The sequence below is a fragment of the Neofelis nebulosa genome, chromosome 8 (genome assembly GCF_028018385.1).
Source record: "Neofelis nebulosa isolate mNeoNeb1 chromosome 8, mNeoNeb1.pri, whole genome shotgun sequence".
NCBI classification, from domain to species: Eukaryota; Metazoa; Chordata; class Mammalia; order Carnivora; family Felidae; genus Neofelis; species Neofelis nebulosa.
In genome coordinates, this window is record NC_080789.1 from 46,257,473 (window position 1) to 46,277,346 (window position 19,874).

Below are 19,874 nucleotides of genomic sequence, written 5' to 3' on the forward strand. Positions count from 1 at the left end.
GGTAGATTTACAATATTGTTTGGTCAATCAAGCAAATTAAATCTTGCAAATGTTCTTACCTAGTGATGTAAACATTGTGAAAGAAGGATAGCCAACAGCCTAAGGGAGCTGAACCAATTAGGAAGATAGAGGACTGATGAGCTGTTTGCATTAATGGAGATAATCGGGATATCTGCTGCCAAGGCCAAAACAAACACTCAACTTAGCACATCATACAGTCAAAATTATGAAACTGCCTGTGGATAGATTTGGCATTTCATGCTGGTTGAAATGGAGCTACAAAGAAATCATTTCAGGAAATAGAGGAGTATGGACCAACGTGAGTAATGAGAAAAGCACGTAATGAGAAAAGCACGTATCTAAAAGATCTGGATGTTAGATTTCATTCCACCACTAGCTGTGTAATCATGACAGGTCATTTCATCGCTTCTTGTCTGTTTCCACATATATAAAATATGGAAATATATGCATTTACCTCAGTGGTGTTGAGAGATAGTATAGTAGAAATTATCTTTTAAGACTAAGGGTAGTATTTTGAGTTGGGGATCATTTTCCAAAACTTGAGGGCAAAGAGATGCTACAAAATAAGTCGTTTTGTTTTGGATGTACTTTCGTTACTGTCAGTTGGAGCATATGTCCGTACCCAATACTCAAGCATGAGTTAGTTGCTCTCTCTCGGTAAGAGACACAACAGAAAGCACTACCATCTAAATTCAGTGGTGTTACTGCCCAAAATAACAGGTAAAACTATCCACTAGCAGATGGTCTTAACGTCAGGTTAAATAAAACGGGATCAATATGAAGATCCTCTGTTACCAATTCCGAGGTTTCTCAGCATGCTAGCTGGGCTTTTTTGTGTGTGGTGTAAGGAGGATAAAAACTACTTAATTCAGGACCGAGTTTTCACTTCTTGATGGGTCTAGAAAGAATTAATGGCCAATATAAGTGTAGAGAGTAGCCAATAATCCTAGTCACTTTCCACACTTTTTATTGGAGTTGCCTATGAAGGGCATGGCACCATTGGCCAATTTAAACTTATTCTTGCAGGCCAGAAGTAACAAATGATTTAATCAGGCAAGAGTTTGCATGATCCCCAAGCTGGAAAACCATCCTTCCAGGACATTCTTTAAAGAGAAGGGAATTGTCTTTTTTTCCTTTTTAACCATAATTTTACTTTTTTACTGTAATGAGACCAATCCTGGTGGAAGCTCTGCTTCCATTGGTGGAAAGAGGAAAAAAAAATCACAGAATGAACAGAGCATAATTGGTAGCATTCACTTTTGGTTATTGGTTAATGTGGCACTAAATAAAAGCAATGTGATCTACTGGGGAGAATAAAAAGGATGAGTCAAAATAGCCAAGAGTAAAATCCAGGGCTTCCATTATGTTGCAAATGAGCCTTCTATGGTAGGACTGAGAAAAACGAAGCAGTGGCTTAAACGAGGTGGAAGTTTCTCTCTGAGGTAAAAATCCAAGTATGGAGATGGGCTGAGTGGCGTGGCACTCCATGGTGATAGAGTCCTAGGCACCTTCTGTCTTGTTGCTCTGTCCTGCGTGACCTCCGTTCTCAAGAGGACTGCCACATGTGGTTCTGCTGGTCATTTCCTGCACATGGCCAAAAGCCTGAAATAACAGGGGTTGAAATAAGCCCACAATCACAAGCATCCTAGGCCACTGGCAGAGTTGGCCTGGGGGAAGGAGGGCCTTTTTTTAATTCACACAGAGGGATCACCTGGACCCCAAGTTTTATGGGGAGGTGGGCCTTTCTCTAAATTGCACAACAGCCCTCTGGTTGGTGGTCCTGATGATTCAAGACAGCTTTTCCAGCCCCAGCCCTTTTGTTCACATTCTGTTTAGCAGGAAAGAAGAACAAGGGGAACAAACTTCCTCTCTTAAGAGTACTTCCCAGAAGCTGAACATAACCACATCTGCTTTGTCTCATTGTTTAGAACATAGACACTTGGCCACTTCAAGGGAGCCTGGGATATTCAAGGATGAAGAACAGAATACATAATTTGGGGACAGCTAAGCATCTCTGCCACACCACCATCAAAGAGTAAACAGACTATAGGATGAGGTTAGTGACTTGAACCTAGCTTGTTCTAATCTCTAAACAACTTTCTAATGGCAAACCACTAAAATCCCTTCCAGTTCTATAGTCCTACTCTATAAATCTTTAGCTTGGTATAGAAAAGCAGAAAGTGCATTTCCCAGACTTAGCAGGTTAATGTAGGTTCAGGGGTGGGCATTTAATAAGAGCTAACAATTGAGGCCTTACTGCCAAGTGCTTGAGGTTTATTAACTTAATTAAATTCTCACAACAACCCTATGAAATATTGTTATAATCCCCATTTTACAGGTGGCAAATAGAGTCCAGAGAAGTTAACTAAGTCACCAACATAGTAAATGACCAACCCAGGAAGTTAACTGCTGAGTGCATGCCCTTAACTGGCAACTTAAAGTGTAAAGTGAGTTGAGTTGGTCCACTGAGAAGCAATCTTGGGGTCTTTGAGGGAATTATTGAGAAACGATCTTTCTTTTTTCTAAGCTAGTAGAATGTAAGCCTGGAGCTGTGATAGCTGCCTCACCACAGCTCTGTGAATGCTGGGAGTCAGGCCCAAGAGGGAAGCCCAGCTGAGGGTGGAAAGAGACCTATTCATGGTGGCAGCAGGATTCACTGTGGCCGAAACCACATACCCCTGGATTTTCCAGGCATTTAAAAATTTTCATTCTCATCAACCACCTCCCTTCCCTCCTTTTTACCCCATACCATTTTTTTTAAATGTCTGTTTATTTTTAAATTTTTTTTTTTCAACGTTTTTTATTTATTTTTGGGACAGAGAGAGACAGAGCATGAACGGGGGAGGGGCAGAGAGAGAGGGAGACACAGAATCGGAAACAGGCTCCAGGCTCCGAGCCATCAGCCCAGAGCCCGACGCGGGGCTCGAACTCACGGACCGCGAGATCGTGACCTGGCTGAAGTCGGACGCTTAACCGACTGCGCCACCCAGGCGCCCCAAATGTCTGTTTATTTTTGAGTGAGAGCTAGGGACGTGTGAACTAGGGACGGGCAGAGGGAGAGGGAGAGAGAGAATCCCAAGCAGAGCCAGGGAGGGACAGAGGGAGAGAGGGAGTGAGAGAAAATCCCAAGCAGACTTGACTCTGTCAGCACAGAGCCTGATTTGGGGCTCCACCTCACGAATCGTGAGGTCAAGACCTGAGCCAAAACCAAGAGTCTGAAGCTTAACCAGCTGAGCCACCCAAGCGCCCCTCCCCCTACCTTTTTAAAATGAGCTGCTGAGATTCAGCAGAGGTTCTTGTCCTCTGACAACATAATAGGTTAACTGAATTCAGCTAAGCTCCTGTGAACCTATGCCTGAAGAACATAAGTAGCATCACGGTTTAAGATCCTGAGGACAGAGAATGGAGTAAGTTCTTATAGCCACATGAGTAAAGCAACTTAAGTAATAACTTTATGTTGAAGTTGAGGGGTCTGTAAGAAGACCAGCCAGAGAGTTGCGTATTTAGAAAACGCAGGAAGTGGGGCTGAGAAGACACTCTTCAGAGAGAAAAGTATAGCTTAGTGCTTAAGATCTCTGTACTTTGGATTCAACACCTGCCTGTATGACCTTGGGAAATTTCACTTAACTCCTAAGCCAACATTTGTTCATTAGTGAGATGAGGTTAATATTAGTATTTATCTCACTTGAGATTGTGAGGATAATAAGTTCATACAGGTTAAGAGCTTAGAACAGTGACTAGGACACAAAATACTCCATAACATTAGCTATCCATAGCATATGTGAGATTACAGAGACAGTTTGAGGAAGAAGCCTCAGCAATGTAAGTTAGGGCAGCAATTCAGTGGAACGAGAAGGCTTGTGGTGGGGGTGTCTAATTACTTCATAAACTTCCCGAGAGTAAGGAAGACCTGAAGAAAATATTGAGACAAAGAAAGTGGAATGATCAAGGAAGTTAGCTGTTATATATATTATTGTCAAGTTAGCTTGGACCTATATTTATTTAGCAAAATAAAGTTGTAATGAAGGCTTGGAAACAAAATGGTGCTGATGGATGGGACTAGCACTTGCAAAGAGATGGAAATAAGGTATGGCTTTTTTCTGTTGGAGGTTCGCTAGTGTGGGGAGTGTTTAAAGAGATTACAATGATTCTAGATCATTGGTGGTTCTAGATCTACAGCATCAGGAACATCTGGGAGCTTGTTAGAAATGCAGAATCTCAGGCCCTACCCCAGACCTACTGAACTAAAATCTGTATTTAATAAGATTCCTGGGCGATTTTATGTACATTAAAATTTGAGAAGCACTGCTCTAGGGTAGAGAGGAATTAATGGATTAAAATTTTTTTTTAATACAAAAGAAGAAGAAATGTCACAAATCATTGGAGTATCTACGTAAATATTTGGAATATAGTGGCTACCAGGTGCTTCGTTTTCTTCAGGCTCCATCTCATTACGAGGTATGTGCCTACCAGGTTTCGGTAACGCAGTACTAACCATGGATCTACATTGTCATCAATGCTCTTCATTCTAAAACTGATGCTAAGGAATAATTCTGGCTCCACAAGTTTTATATCTTTAAGTGCTCCTGAAATTTAAGTGAATGGTAACTCCTTGTTTATTCACAGGAAGGTTGTATTAGTTATGTATTGCTGTGTAACAAATTACCCTCAAGCCAAACAACTTAAAGCAACAAACTATTGTATCATAGTCTCTGTGGGTCAGGAATCCAGCAGGGCTTAGCTAGGTGGTTAGGTGGTTTGACTCAGGGTCTTGTAAGGAGTTGAATCCAACTGTTGGCTGGGCCGCAGTCAGTTATCTGAGGCCTAAAAAGAGCTGAAGGGTCTACTTCCAAACTTGCTCTTATAGTTGTTTGTAGGCCTAGGTTTTTTCCCATATGTATGTCTCTGTAGACTGCCTGAGTGGCTTCATGGCATGGTAGCTGGCTCTCCCGAGTGAGTAAGCCAGGGGAAAGAGAGACACACAGAGAAAGGGACAAAAAGAGACAGAGGGCATCAAAAAATGGGAGTTGCTGTCTTTTAAAACCTGACATTGGAGATGACAAACCATCACTTCTGCCATATGCTACTGGTCACACAGACCCAACCTTGGTACAATACGGGAGGGCATTACCCAAGGGTGTGAATATCAGCAGGTGGAGATCACTGAGGGGCCATCTTGGAGCCTGGCTACTACAACGGTAGCGGAAGTTCTTCCCTATGAGCAGTGAAAGTCACCCAAGCTCCAGTAACAGGTGGAGCTTGTAGCTAGGAACCTCTTCAGTCTCCATGGAAAGGAAGGAGCCCAACCAATACATGACTTACAGATCTCACACCCATCTTTGAACTGCTTCAAGAGCTGCCGATCCAAGCACAAATGGATTTTAGTACTAATTCGATGGGGAAAAGAGAATATGGTAGCAAAGAATACCTATTCGGTCAAGACAGCCTTTATATTCCAAAAAATCTGGATGCAGAAGTGGTCCCAGCAGCTGTTTAATTCATAATTGTATCAAAAAGTGGGGAGGGATGTTTTACCTGAAAATAGCCAAACTGATTCCTCTAAACAGGCCATACTTGTCATGAATAATGACCTTCTCACATCAAACATTGGCTTTTTTGGTCTAGAGCCAAAGAAGCAGTGAATGATGAGTATAACCAAATTTTGGAGAAACTTCTGCAACTCCTCTTATCCCCAGGCCAGCAGATAGGAAACAAACAGACAAACAAACAAACAAACAAACAAACAAACAAACAACTTCTATCACTTTGGTATCATTTCCTTTTGAAATGAAATGCATCCTTTTGCTTGTAGGTGGTGCCACCTGCTTCTTAATCAGCTCTGTGAACCCTTCTGCAATCTCCCACACTGAGCCAAGCATATGATCACTTTACGTCCCATCATCCACACACTATTAAAATTGAAAAAAAAAAATTCATAGAGGAGCTATTGTCTATCTCCACTAGATTTTGGCTAGGACACATGCTTCCAGTCATACATGACAAGTATTTAAACTTTCTTACTCATTACAAAGGTATTCAGAGGAAAAGTGAAATATTCCAGAGATTGTAGCAGGCAAAATCAGCTACACAATCTTTTTCTAATTATTGTAACAAAGCACCACATCAAGAATTCTCATTTTTCCATTGGAAAATAAAGTTATGTTAATCAGAAACAATGATATTTGGTCTACTTTAGATCAAAGGCCCCTCCATACCCCAGAGGGCCAATTCTGCTTTTGTTAAGACAAAAGCCTTGGGTAAAAAATATGAGTTTTTTTTCTTCTTCTTCTTTTTTGTGGACCATTTCCTTATTGTGGCTTTCAATAAACCTCTCAGTGGTTAGCAAGTTTTGACCAGAATGTCAAGCAAGATCTTTTTCTACTGTGGAATGGAGATTTAAAATTTGAGAACTTAATCAGATAGGTATCAGATGTACAACAAACTGCAAATCCTTTCAATGAAAACAAAACTTTTCCAATAATTGATATAGCTTTGTGCCCCATTTTACTCTTGACTTTTGCAGTTAATTGGAAAATGAACTTTGCTGACAGATGCAGTATACTCTGCATGTTTTATTAACCCCATTTTATAGTAAGCGCTCTGAAAAGGGAAGTGAAGAAACTTGCCCACTATTAAGCGTTAGACCTGGGATTTGAACACAGGCCACCTGGCTTCAGAATCTGAATGCTCAGTCACTATGTTATATTCCTCCCCAGAGTAACCACTCAGTGCATGTTTACTAAATAATTGGTTTAATTTTAATCTGTGCTACACAAATTCTTTGTAGACAAATGTTAAACAAAGGATGAAGATGTTTATAGAGTTTTATAAATATTTTTCTTAGTCAATGCTTTAGCCAACATTTTCACTCATTTTTCTTTAATTTGAAATAAATTTTCTCCTGTCTCTACTACTCCCCTTTTCCTTACACTCAGGATAGCTAGTTTTCTTTTCCTTTTGTTTCCTGTTCTCCCTTGTCCAAGGAGTGATACTTCAATCCCCCTAAAGACTTAGCTCCCTTGGGCAGGAGAGTGTAGGGGTTCTCAGACATGAGCCTGCATCAGAATCACCTGGATGGCCAGTTAAAACACACATTGTTGAGGGGCGCCTGGGTGGCTCAGTCGGTTAAGCGTCCGACTTCGGCTCAGGTCATGGTCTCGCGGTCCGTGAGTTCGAGCCCCGCATTGGGCTCTGTGCTGACCGCTCAGAGCCTGGAGCCTATTTCAGTTTCTGTGTCTCCCTCTCTCTCTGACCCTCCCCTCTTCATGCTCTGTCTCTCTGTCTCAAAAATAAATAAACGTTAAAAAAAAACAAACAAAAAAAAAACACACACACACATTGTTGGGTGCCAGCACAGAGTTTCTCATTCACTAGGTCGGGAGTGAGGCCCAAGAATATGGTTTTCTAAGTTCCTAGGGACCACACTTTGAAACTCACTAGTGCAGCTGTTCAAAGAAATGCCTCTGAGACCCACCTTCACTATTTATTAGGCAGGTGATCAAACCTTTGTTTGATCAAAACTTTGTGGGACACTTGGCTGGCTCCATTGCTGGAAGCATGTGACTCTTGATCTCAGGGTGGTAGGTTCAAGTCCCACGTTGAGTGTAGAGGTTACTTAAAAAATAAAATCTTAAAAAAAACAAAACCAAAAAACTTTGTACCACAGCTTCCTCATCTGTAAAATGGGAATGACAACAGGACCCATTTCATGGGTTTGTCTCCTAATGAAGTGAAGTATTGTACATAAAAGCACTTAACACTGCCTGTCATATTCAAGTCTCCAGTAACAGCTATTACAAGCTGGCTTTTGTAGACATGCATACACTTAGAATTCATTTACAACTAAAATAATAGCTATTAGCAATAAAAAAAAGGTGTTTCTCATTCTTGATAATTACTTGTCAGAGTTTTTTTTCTTCTGTCATTATCTTGGCCTCTCAGCCTACTCACTGACTTCTTCCAGGGGAGTAGGAGAGCTAGGTCATAATGGAACGTTTGGGAGAGGCTTCTGGCCTGCCTGTGTTATCCCCCTCCTCTCTTTTTTAAAATTTGGAACTGGGGAGCCTGCATGGCTCAGTTAGTTAAGTGTCCAACTCTTGATTTCGGCTCAGGTCATGCTCTCACAGTTCATGGGATCAGGCCCAGCATTAGGCTGTGTGCTGACAGCACGGAGCATGTTTGGGATTCTCTCTCTCCCTCTCTCTCTTCCTCTCAAAATAAATAAATAAACCTTAAAAAATTTTTTTTGGAACTACTCTGTCCATAGGAACGATCAGTTCTGCTGTTCCAAGAGGTAACTATAGAAAACCCAACCTCCATGTGGGGAGGCCATGGTCATCCAGTGCTGCCTGTATCTGGGAAAAGAATATGGCTAATTCTGGAAAGCTCACTTGTGAGATTTTTTTTTTAAGTTTTTTTTTTTTTTTTTTTTAATTTATTTAGTGTGAGTGAGAGAGAGGCAAGGAGGGAGGGAGAGAGAGAATCCCAAGCAGGCTCCACACTGTCAGCATGAAGCCTGACACAGGACTCGAACCCATGAACAGTGAGATGGTGACCTGAGCTGAAATCAAAAGCCGGATGTTAACCGACTGAACCGCACAGCTGCCCCATCACTTGTTGAGATTTTTTAGGACATGTTCTGTAATATTAAGTTTTTCATTAGAAAATGTGACACATTGATCCATATCTGCTTTATGTTTTCTTATTTCTCATTTCCTTGGAACTCAGGTGGAGAGAAAGGATGCTACTTGTGGGAACTCTTCAAATCCAGTTCAAGGTCTGAGCCTTTAGCTATGTAGTGTTTTGACCTTGGCAGATTACTGAAGTTTATAGAGGCTGCATCCACAGGTGAGTATATGTGTTTATACAGGCTGCACTGGTGTTAAGGAAGTCTGGGGCATTTGAAGGATGAGAAAACACTGGTGTTTTTTGAGAACATGGCATCACAGAGCCTTCTGGAGATCAAATATCCTGGTCCTGGTGGTCTCAGGAATATTTCCAGAAGCTGTGCTTGCCGTAGGGGAGCAGCTTTACAAAGGTGGAATAAAACTGCCCAGATATGCAGCTGGTATCTTGTCCTCACAAGACAGCCACACGCAGGGTTGATCACAGCCCTACTGGTTACATCGAAAGGATTGAGTTAAAAAAAGAGAAACGGTGAAGGCTGGGGTCGAAGGGTGGGGTTCATATTCCTTGCTGCTGCCTGTTTCCTTCCATGTGGAGGATACTCCTGGTAGCAGTCTGTCCTCTTGCTGACTTGTCCTGTAGAAGGGATAAGTGACATATCTGATTAGCATGTAGAAGTACTCAGTCTTTTCTTCCCTTTGCTAGTGCCCTCCTGAAGGTTACATTAGAAGGTTCTGTTCTTTCGTGTTGTTATTTCACAGAAACTCACCCTCACATGGGGAGATCTGTGTTGGACCAGTGTTCTCTGTGACTCAGTGGACAAGTCTGTCTAGTTCTCAGTTACGTATTAGAAAGCTGCTTGTCTGTGGATGAAAGCCCTGCTGTCTTTCATCAGCTTTATCAGCAATAAAGGTGATGTTTAACCTTTGCTGCCTTACTCCTTGTCCCAGTTTTCAACAGGTTCCAAACAAAGGCAGGAAAAGAGATTTCTATTATTGAAACTTCCCAAACACCAGTAGTTAAGGATTTATTAAGCACTTATGAAGTACTTTGCATAATAACAATCCCTCGAGGTCAGCTATGAGGTAGATGCCATTATTATCCCCATTTTATAGATGGAGAAATGGCTGTTAAGAGGAATTAATTAATATGCTCATGATTAATTAAAGAATATGCCCACCCAGAATTAAGTAATATGCCAACTCGGCTGGTAAAATGGCTGTTCTGACACTCATATGTATGACTGTCTGACCCAGGGCCCTGCTATTCCCTTTGTCCAAATTTCCTATTTGAGAACAGAAAGGCAGTTTAAAATATATAGTTTAGAGTTTTAGGTAAAAACAAAACAAAACAAAACAAAAAACCCCCAAACTCTATGTATTGTATGTATTTTATGATGATGCAGATTTCATTTTGGAAATTGTAATAAACATAACCAATAAACCAGTAAGTAACCAAATGGGAGAGAAAATAATGATCTGTAGAAGGGTTGGTGGTTCATTGCTATATTTCCTATGCCAGCGGAACTTGGGAGACGGAGCAGGGGGAAGATCTTACCTAGGAACTTAGGAAAGATAATACAACTTATTAAAAAAGATTTAAAAACTTTGGACAGTGAAGTTAGGCATGTTAGTTGAGGAGGGATTGTGAAGGTCAGTATCAATAAAAAGCCCTTCAGAGTAACTCAAGTAAAAAAGAAGGTTAATTGAGAGGATACAACAACTTCATAGACATCTAAGAATAGGACAGAAAGCATGACCAGGCCACCCAGGGAATGGAACTTTCTAGAAACTCAGTCTTTCATGGGGCTACTGGCCACTTCTATTCCTTTCTGCTTGCTACACCAGTCCTTTGTTTTTCTCTTCAGAGTGCCTTTTTCTGCTTTCCAAAACTTAAATTTACACATAGTTTTGGCTTCTCAGGGTGTCAATGCTAGCCAAAATTTCATTTGATCTTTCTGTTCAAGCACCCATCCCATCATCATCTGACTTAGTTAGATTGTCTTAATGTCCTAATTCCAAATTCTTTGGAAAGAGTATCTGATTGATCTGGCTTGAGTCAAGGAGAATTTGATAGGGGTTGTGGCTGGGAAGCAATTGCAAACATTGTGCATGCGTGGGCTGGACAAGTACCTCCAATCTGTCTCCCTTAGTGAGGAAAATCAAAATTAGTCACATCTGCAGAACAGGCCGATCAAGAGCCCCAAACTCTTCTAAAAGATCCTTGCCCAGAGGGAGGGAACTCTGGCTGGTTCCTTAAGCACTGATGGTCAACACTTAAAGGTTTTGACCATGTGACCCTGACTTCTCCTTATCACTACCAAATGATTAATTGGATCAGAAAGGGCAACCTATCCATCATCTGGACATTGACCTCTCTGATTGCTTAGCCCCCAAAGCTCTGTTCCATAGGGACAACAGTGATCAATCAACTTCTTTCCCTTCTAGAGTAGGAGTGGAAGATACAGAACGAGCCAAGTCAGTGATAGCAAGTGAGAGTCCTAAAGTGAAACCTGGGGGATGGTGGGGTCCCCTTGGGAAGCACTAGGCTGAAGTCATGAATAATCCCAAGTTATAAATAAACGAAACCATGAATTAAAGAGAAGTTACAGAATAGAGATGATCAATGGGTGGCAACAGTAGTAGTTGAAGCACAAAGACTGGGTCACTTTAACAGTGAGAGATCCATACATTTAAGGAGTAACAAGAATATTCCATTCCTAGACCTGAGGTGAAGGCTTCTGGTTCTCCAACACCATGCTAAAGTTCTGAGGCCCTGTGTTCCCATGAGATTCCTTCTTTTCTTATTGCCACAGGTGTCCTCCCAACCAGTCTCTACTCTCCCTCATTACTTATAATCCAAAGAGCCTAATTAACCGCCATTACTGATTACCTCACTTCAGTATTTTGATATGGATAGCCTAGGGTGGAAAATAAAGGGAAGGAAGAAAAAAGGTAAAAAGGGGAGTATAAGGATTTGAAACAGCTAAAGAGAGATTTGATATGTGATGTATCAACTTGACTACCCATGCTTTTGGGACTGGTATGTTCTGTGACTTTGTGCTGTGATTCTCTAACTTACTTGGCCTTTACCTGCTTCTCTCACTTCCTGGGGAGAGACAGAAGCAGAAAGAACAGCCTTCAAACTTACTGTAATCTTAGAGATTGATATTGATATATCAATTGATATAATTGATATTAGTTCATCAGTAGTTTGAGGAAGAATGAGAGACAGTGAAGAGCTGGAGAAGTTAAGAGACTTGCTCAGGATTCCACAGCAGGTCTCTAAGAAGGGGGTTTAAGTCCCAAGTCTTTATTCTTCATCATCACTAAATGAACAGACTGAATGTCCATCACTCATTACACACAACTATGTGCTCTAGCTTTCAGGATGTTGATTTAAGGTCTCACTGCCTTCACCAGCAAATTCCTAAATCTCTAAAATTTCCTCTACAATTCTGACATCAAGTCCCATGTGTGGGTTTCCTTCCTGCAACCACAAATGAACCCTCCCTGCCCCACTACCCTCTTAGTTCAGATGCCAGTTGCAAGTCCTAGATTATTACCCGTGCTTCTGACAAACCAGCTAGAGATGGGATGTTCCAAAGTCATCCTCCTTGAATTCAATCAATTTGCTAGAGGGGCTCACACAATATAGAGCAACATTTTACCTACCAGATTACCAGTTTATGATAGAAGGATATACCTCAGAAACAGCCAGGTGGAAGAGATGCATGCAGCAAAGGATGGGGAAAGGTGCTTCTTCCATGCCTTCTACACAGGAGCCACTATCTCCAAATCTGTGTGTGTTCACCAACCCAGAAACTCTCTGAACCCCATCCTTTCGGATTTTCATGGAGGCTTCATTATAGAAGCTTGATTGATTAAATCATTGGCCGTTGGTGATTCAACTTAATCTCTAGTCCCTTCCACTCCCAAGAGGTCAAGGGCAGGGTGGGGACTGGTGGGGGTGGGGACAGAAAGTTCCAACCCTCCAATCACAGGGTTGGCTCCCCTCACAACCAGTCTCCATCCTTAGGTGATTTAGGGATCTCCCAAAGCCCCTCATTAACATAACAAAACACACCTTCCTGGTTCTCATAATTTAAGAAATTCCAAGGGTTTTAGGAGTTCTGGCCAGGAATGGGGAATAAGACCAAATTCGTATTTCTTATTATAAATCACAATACTACACTTTCCAAGAAGACTAACACAAGAATTCATCTAAAACATTGAGAATTGGGAAGTTAACCATTATTTGATCTAGCTTTTCACTCAATATAATAGACTTTCTTTGGTATCCAAGACATCTGATGAAGTGAGTCTTGCTTAGATTGATTAAGCCCAGCTCTGTCTCCCTGAATTATCCACCGATTGGTTTTTGTTCTCTGAAAAAGTAATTTGGCTCATTCTGTGACTGCCTTTTAAGTGCTATTAAATAAAATCCAACTTTTATTCATGACTCCTCACTTTTGACCTTAGAGAGTCACTTCTCATTCTGACTCTCAGTTTCTTTATTTGCAAAATGGCAAGTCCTGCTTTGCTTATGTCATAGGACTTTTGGGAAAGGAGAAAAAGACAGCAATCACTTATTAAACATCTACTCTGTTCCAGGTGCTTTGATAAGAACTTTATGCACACTGAACTATTAATACTCCCAGGCCTATGAGGCTGTTGTTATTTGCCCATTTGAGTGAGGACAAAGTTGAGGCTAAGAAAAATTAAATATTTTGCCCTACTACTACACAGGTAGTAATAGAACTAGGATTTGAATGGAGGTTTGTCCGATGGCAAATCCCTGGGCTTAACCATTTTATTATTTTGCCTGCTATGAGCGGGTACTTAAGAAAGCACTTAGTGAATTTCAATTATTCAAATATTTCAAGTGTCTTTTTTTAACTTTCTTTTCTCCAGGGGCAATATTCTCAATTTTCTCTCTCTCTCTCTTTTTTTTTCTTTTTAAAGATTTTATTTTTAAGTAATTGCTACACACAATGTGGGGCTTGAACTCACAGCCCTGAGATCAAGAGTTGTATGCTCTACCGACTGAGCCAGCCAGGTGTCCCTCAGTTTCTTCTTTGATGAGCTATCATTTCCCTATCTCATATCATTAAATTCACTGTCCTTATGGACTAGCATGTTTTAAACATTCCATTTAAAAATGTAGTAATCAGAATGGGAAGTCACGTCTTAATGTGGCTAGAGTTGGAAAACCCATGTTGCACAATGCTTCTCCAGCCTATCATTCATTTTCTTCTAGTTTCTTCATCCAGACAAACTAAAGCTTTGTTATCATCCTATCCAATAGGCTTCAAGGGTCAGACATGCTGGAATTTGGGTTTGAGATGAATGAGTAGAATCTGAGTCCAGCATCTTTAGAAATGTTTATAAGGAGGTCATTGAAATGATTACTGACTCCTTGACCACTTCATTTGCAAGGAAAAGCCACCATACCCTAACTGTATTTTAGGGCCTCTGTGGCCTAACAAAGAAGATTGTCAGTGTTTAGTGGCTTGGAGGGGGATTGTCTCTTTAATCTACATAGTTGAACTGTAAAATGAAATTTCCAAATGCTGAAGAGCATGAATGGAGCTAGTGTGATCACAGTGAGCCCGTCTATTTATCTAAAACTTATTCTAGTGTTGGCTAATGGGCTCCTGAGCTAAAGGTAGTGATAAGATTAAGAAAAAAAAGCAAAACATTGTTATCTTTTCAGATGTTGAAGCTTTTCTGGTTCTAAATGAACATGATGTTGCTAATTTTATTACTTTTTTTTAATTAAAAAGTTTTTTAATGTTTATTTATTTTTGAAAGACAGACATGGCACGAGTGGGGGAGGGGCAGAGAGAGAGGGAGACAGAGAATCTGAAGCAGGCTCCAGGCGGGAAGCGGGGCTTGAACTCACGAGCTGTGAAATCATGATCTGAGCTGAAGTCGGACACTCAGCCGACTGAGCCACCCAGGCACCCCATCTAATTTTATTACTTTTTACTACCTTGTTTTTCCACTTTTGGCCACAAAGAAATGAAAAGGTGTTTTCTATTTTGTACAAGAATGATTTTGCCTACTAACAGTTGTGAGAAAAAATTATGTGCAATATCAGCCATCTGATATATATTTATATTAAAATGGCATTTAAAATGATTTGTTGTGGGTGACATATGAATAGAGAGACTAAAAATGATGAGTTTTACTGATGTAAGTGGTTGAATGCTAAAGAAAAAGGTAGCTCCTTTTTGAATAATATCTTAGTTTAAAAGGTGCCTTTCCAGAGAGCCCTTTCTTAAGCTCTGCATCTAAAGTAACATGCCATTCACTCCTGCCATGCTATTCAGCTTAATTTCCTTCATTCATGTTTCTATCACATATTTCCTTGTTTATATTTGCTTATTGTCTATCTCCCCTCTACCGGAGTACAAATTCTAGACCTTGTTTTGCATAGAAATCCTCATGTATAGAACACTGCGTGTAGTAGGCACACAGTGTTTGTTGAATGAATGAATCCATTTTGAAAACATAAAGTTTTACTCTAGGCTCACCTACCACTTTATGTTCTTTTGGCTTTTGTTTTTGTTGTTGTTCCATCTGTCAACAGTTTATTGTATCTTTTCCCCTCCTCACTGTAGGTTTATTTACTTGTGGATATCATTCCAGCCATTCTGATTTACTGTATTATAGTGGAAAGCAGTGTTTGGTGTGAAGTGCACTAGAACTAGGTTTTGCTAATAGATAATAAAATTTGTGGATTAAAAAAATTTTTTTTAATGTTTATTTTTGAGAGACAGAGACAGAGACAGAGACAATGTGCGAGTAGGGGAGGGGCAAAGAGAGAGGGAGAGACAGAATCTGAAGCAGGCTCCAGGCTCTGAGCTGTCAGCACAGAGCTCCACGGGGGGCTGATCTCACGAACCTTGGGATCATGACCTGAGCTAAAGACAGACATTCAACTGACTGAGCCACCCAGGTGCCCCACAGAATTTGTGGATTTTTAAAGAAATATGTTAGAGTGGATTTTTTTTTTCCCTTAAAAAAAATTACATCACTGACTTGCGTTTTCTTGAGTGGGACAGAAAGAGGTGGGCTGCCAAGGACTTGTTCCTAACTTTAGGTGCCCAAAGCAAGTATGTTAAGAAGAAGGACTGAGATCCATTGCTTTAGAAGCAAATTTTTTATCCGCCATCAGGGCTCAGAGGAGTGAAATCGTGTTAGAGCCCTTGTTTCAGCTGAAGACAACTCAAGTGTGGGCTGCACAGTTGGTGCCATGGGATGCCTGTTAGCTAAATTAGGTTGAAGCATATGGTTATATCTGATGGGTAGGTAGCAAACTTGGTGCCAGGTACCCTGAGGGCACTCAGTAAATATGGGTTCATTTTAGCAATAATGCTGGACCTCCACCCAGGCCTGACAGTTTTGTCTTGCAACCTGTATGGGGACACCAGGAATTGCTGAGGGAGCTGGGAGGGTCTGGCACAAGAGATTAGAAAATCATTTTCATTTCTTATGTTTTGAGGGATGAGAACTGAAGGAGAACAGTGCATTTCTTTGTGCCTTGAGAAACAACGTGTTCTTAGAAAACGTTTTGGCCTTGATATGGTTTTGAAATATGTTTTTTTTTAAAGGAAGAATTCATAGAAAATTCATGTTCGTGTTGAGTAATTGTAAGATCGATTTGTTACTTATATATTTCTCTCTAGTTGTGGATTTGGCTATGAAATCCAAACTCTCATTAGAGACAATAAACTTTACCAAGTCATTTACCATGACAAAATGGCTTATTAGTCCTACTTAACACAATCCAGGAGCTGGTAAAGATATTTTGATTTGTGCTCGCAAAGAATTTACTTCTTGAGATAAGTCCAAAATATGTAAAATATTAAGGTGCAAATACTTAGATAGCAAATGTATTTATACATCAAAAATAAAAAAACATTTAGGAGAACATATATTTGCCTGTGGGCTCAGTAAAAGGCCTGAAGATATTTTGTTTTATAGTCACACATTTTATTACAAATTTCTTTTATTTTGTACCCAACAGAAAAGCAGGTTTGGAATCTATTTACAAGTACTATACATTTACACATATTATATACAGTTAATGAATTTAAAGAAAATGGGCAGAGAAACACAATATATATGAATAATATGCCACTGTACATGGTTTCTTATCATGGTCCTTAGAGTTACCGAATCTTTATTGTAGTAATAAATACAGTGCTATATTTACACATCTTATAAAACATCTCATAAATGTATTTTTTTTCAATTCCAAGTTAAAACATCTGATCAAAATAAACATGCTTATATAAAAATAAATCTACCTAACAGTCTTTTGGTTTGGATGTATTGAAGCTAATGTAGTATAATGGAAGTTACAAATTAGTCCTTTGACCTTTAGTATTTAATAATTTTGCTTCTTAAAATACTTAACACATCGTATTGTATTACATATGGAATAAGCAGAGAAGTCATGTTCCTGACATCAAATGGGTTGGTCCAAAGACAACACAGCTAAAACCAAGCTAAAGAAAGAGGATATGTTACCAAGTCCCTGTTAAGTCCAAAGTGGTTTCAGACATCATTGCTAGGGCTACTAGAGATACACGTGTGAGAAGTTATGTTGGTGGATTTCATTCATGTTGGTCTGCATTTGATCATTATGTTAAGATGCACCTCAGTCTGAATCAACTCACAAAGCCCCCTGCAAAAAGTGTGCACCTGAAGAAAAAACAATCCCCAACCTCCCCGAGTTGCACACCATCTTTTCTAGGTGTATCCATTGCCAGCAATGGACTTTTATTTGGAGTTCTGGACAGCAGAGAGTTAAAAATTAATTAGACACGGCAAACCTCACCTCTACATGATTGCCTTCATGGCAATTTAAGAATTTATTTTCCTTTCAAAATATTTGTAGGCAGTTTTACTTCACTGAGGTGGAACCATCTAGTGCCGATACATACAATTTGGCATCTCTAAAAACGATGTGAATATGAGTAAACTAACAATGTCCTACATTATCCATTCATGGGGGATTGGTGCTGTGGAAGGATCCTTTCTGAGGAAAGGGAAAGGAGGATTAACACATCCACATAGTCATTAAAATGAAATCATACTGGTCACAACTATTACTTAGTAATGTAGGCCATTTAAAACCCTATTTTCTGAACTCCTCTAACCATCTTTTAAGGAGTTTTCAGGTTTGAAAACCTGAAACTAACCTTTGTAAGCAAGTGGTTCTGCCCCTCGCCCCAAATAATTAGATTGGTGAGTTTAAAAAAGAATCGGTGGAAATCATGGAGAATCTTTTTTGAACATTTCAGTCTGCTTTTTAAAATCTGGGCTTACCTAAATAATGTGATTGATGTATCTCTTATATCTGAAGGAATTATACAAGCAGCATTTAGACTTGTTTTTCACTCTCCAGTATCAACAAGGTCTTCAGCTTTTTCCACACTGAGAGATACTAAAAACAAACAAGTTTCCACTCAGCTATTTTTTAGTTACTGCTCTGATGTACTCAATCTCATATTTTTTGGTTTTCAGTGTTTGAAAACTTTTCCTCTCACATGTTAATTAGACACATGGAACAAATGCCACCGATGAAAGATGACAGCTTTCGGTCACTGGGTAAGCTGGCGGTGACACAGAATTGGAAGGTAGGTCGTAGGCTATGCTGGCACTGGTGAAGGTTACCAAGGCTTGGGTTGAGTCACAGGACTGCTTCTCGACATCGTCAGAGTTAATAGACATCAGGCTCGGGTTTCTCGATCTTGTCCAGAAGTGGGTTTGCTTTCCCAGGCTCCCCAGATCTTCCTTAAAATGGGGATTGAAGAGGATGTAGAGAAGGGGATTGAGACATGCAGGAAGCGGGACAATCACCAGAAGGATAAACTTAATGACTTCAGGACTGATAAATGTGAGGTTTAGTAAAGAGGAGAAGGACAAGAAAGCCACAGGGCAGTAAAGGATACAGTTGGTGAAGAGCAATAGAGCGATGTGTTTCACCATAGAACAGTCCCAAATATTTTCCAGGTCTCCCTTTTCCAAATTGCAGTAGAGCTTGGTGTAGGCAATGGTCATCACCAGGAAGCAGAGGGAGTTGAGCAAGACGAGAGCGACCATGTAGCCTGTGGTGCTGGGCTCGCCAAAGGGCAGGGGTAGGCAGAGTGGGGAGGCACTGAACTCACTGCCACCCAGCAGTGGAACCGTGGCGATGGTCAGGGCCAGCACCGCACAGAGCAGAATGATCACTTTCAGACTGGAGAAGGGGGTTTTCCTTTCAAATTTTGCAGAGCATTTCACAGAGAACCCGCGCTCCAGGGCTGCCAGAGTAAGCAGGAAAACAGATGATTCCGAAGCAAAAATGGACAAAAAGCCGACGACCTGACAACCAACCCCCTGCTCCCACCACGCACCATGCTGTGCAAAGCTGCCAAAAGTGAACGCGTCCACGCCAGCCAGCACAGCACTGGAGACCCCCATGAGCATGTTCACTGCTGCTATTAACCCAATTAACAGTTTTATGGAGGAAATGTACAGAGAGGCTCTGAACACTGTGGAAGTCACCAAGGCATTGCAAGTAAGTGCCAAAACTGCTATGGTCCATACTCCAATTCTGATTAGCCAGCTACCAAACAGGTATTCGCAGAGTTTGAAGGGGCCTAGAATCCAAGGAAGAAAAAGACTGGGTATCAAACTAGGGTTTACAACTTCTGCCAATTTACCTTTTTTTTCTCTTATTAGGACACCAAGAGAGAGGCCAGTAACAGCTAGAGGTAACACACAGTTCCCTTGTGGCATGCTCTACTTTCTTTAACTCCCGTAAAAACATGAACACCAGGTGCTCATATTTTCAAGCTTGACACAGAGAAATGGAGATGGGGAATTTAAATCACTTGATTAAGATCCCTCAAAGAATGCAGAGTTGGGGCCAGGTAAAAAGCCAGATCTCCTGGGCTTTTCATTATATTTTTCTCAGAATGCTTCAAAAAGGTTCTGGAAGTAGAGAAAGAGGATCCCAGGGAAATACTCTATAATATTAGAACAGGAAGCAATGGTAGCATGAAAATGCATTTCATGAACATTTCATCTTAGGTTTGGCTTGATGTTTGATGACATTTGATGTTTGAGAGCCAGAGACAATCTAGTTGTTGAAAATAAAATATCAACCCTTCCCAGCTGTCTTTTTTTTTTTTTTTTTTTTTCCAACTGGTCCATTCTGTTCCTGGGAAT

At 40.6% G+C, this 19,874-nt stretch overlaps 1 protein-coding gene and 2 long non-coding RNA genes across 5 annotated transcripts in view; 2 read left to right on the top strand and 1 right to left on the bottom strand.

The window, feature by feature from the left end:
* Positions 1–345: 345 nt before the first annotated feature.
* LOC131519214 (uncharacterized) lies at positions 346–19,061 on the top strand. The gene is made up of 5 exons (XR_009265525.1): positions 346–2,077; positions 4,381–4,479; positions 8,749–8,868; positions 18,186–18,298; positions 18,935–19,061. It is a non-coding gene; the product is annotated as an uncharacterized LOC131519214 (long non-coding RNA).
* The window catches only part of LGR5 (leucine rich repeat containing G protein-coupled receptor 5), a 130,734-nt gene continuing 127,484 nt past the window's right edge, over positions 16,625–19,874 (bottom strand). For all 3 annotated transcript variants that reach the window (XM_058742037.1, XM_058742035.1, XM_058742034.1), the window contains one exon: positions 16,625–19,303. In XM_058742037.1, the coding sequence (XP_058598020.1) occupies positions 18,216–19,303 (1,088 nt within the window). In that variant the 3' untranslated portion in view covers positions 16,625–18,215. The remainder of the gene's footprint in view (positions 19,304–19,874) is intronic.
* On the top strand, positions 19,084–19,816 carry LOC131519216 (uncharacterized). Its single transcript, XR_009265533.1, has 2 exons — positions 19,084–19,221; positions 19,386–19,816. It is a non-coding gene; the product is annotated as an uncharacterized LOC131519216 (long non-coding RNA).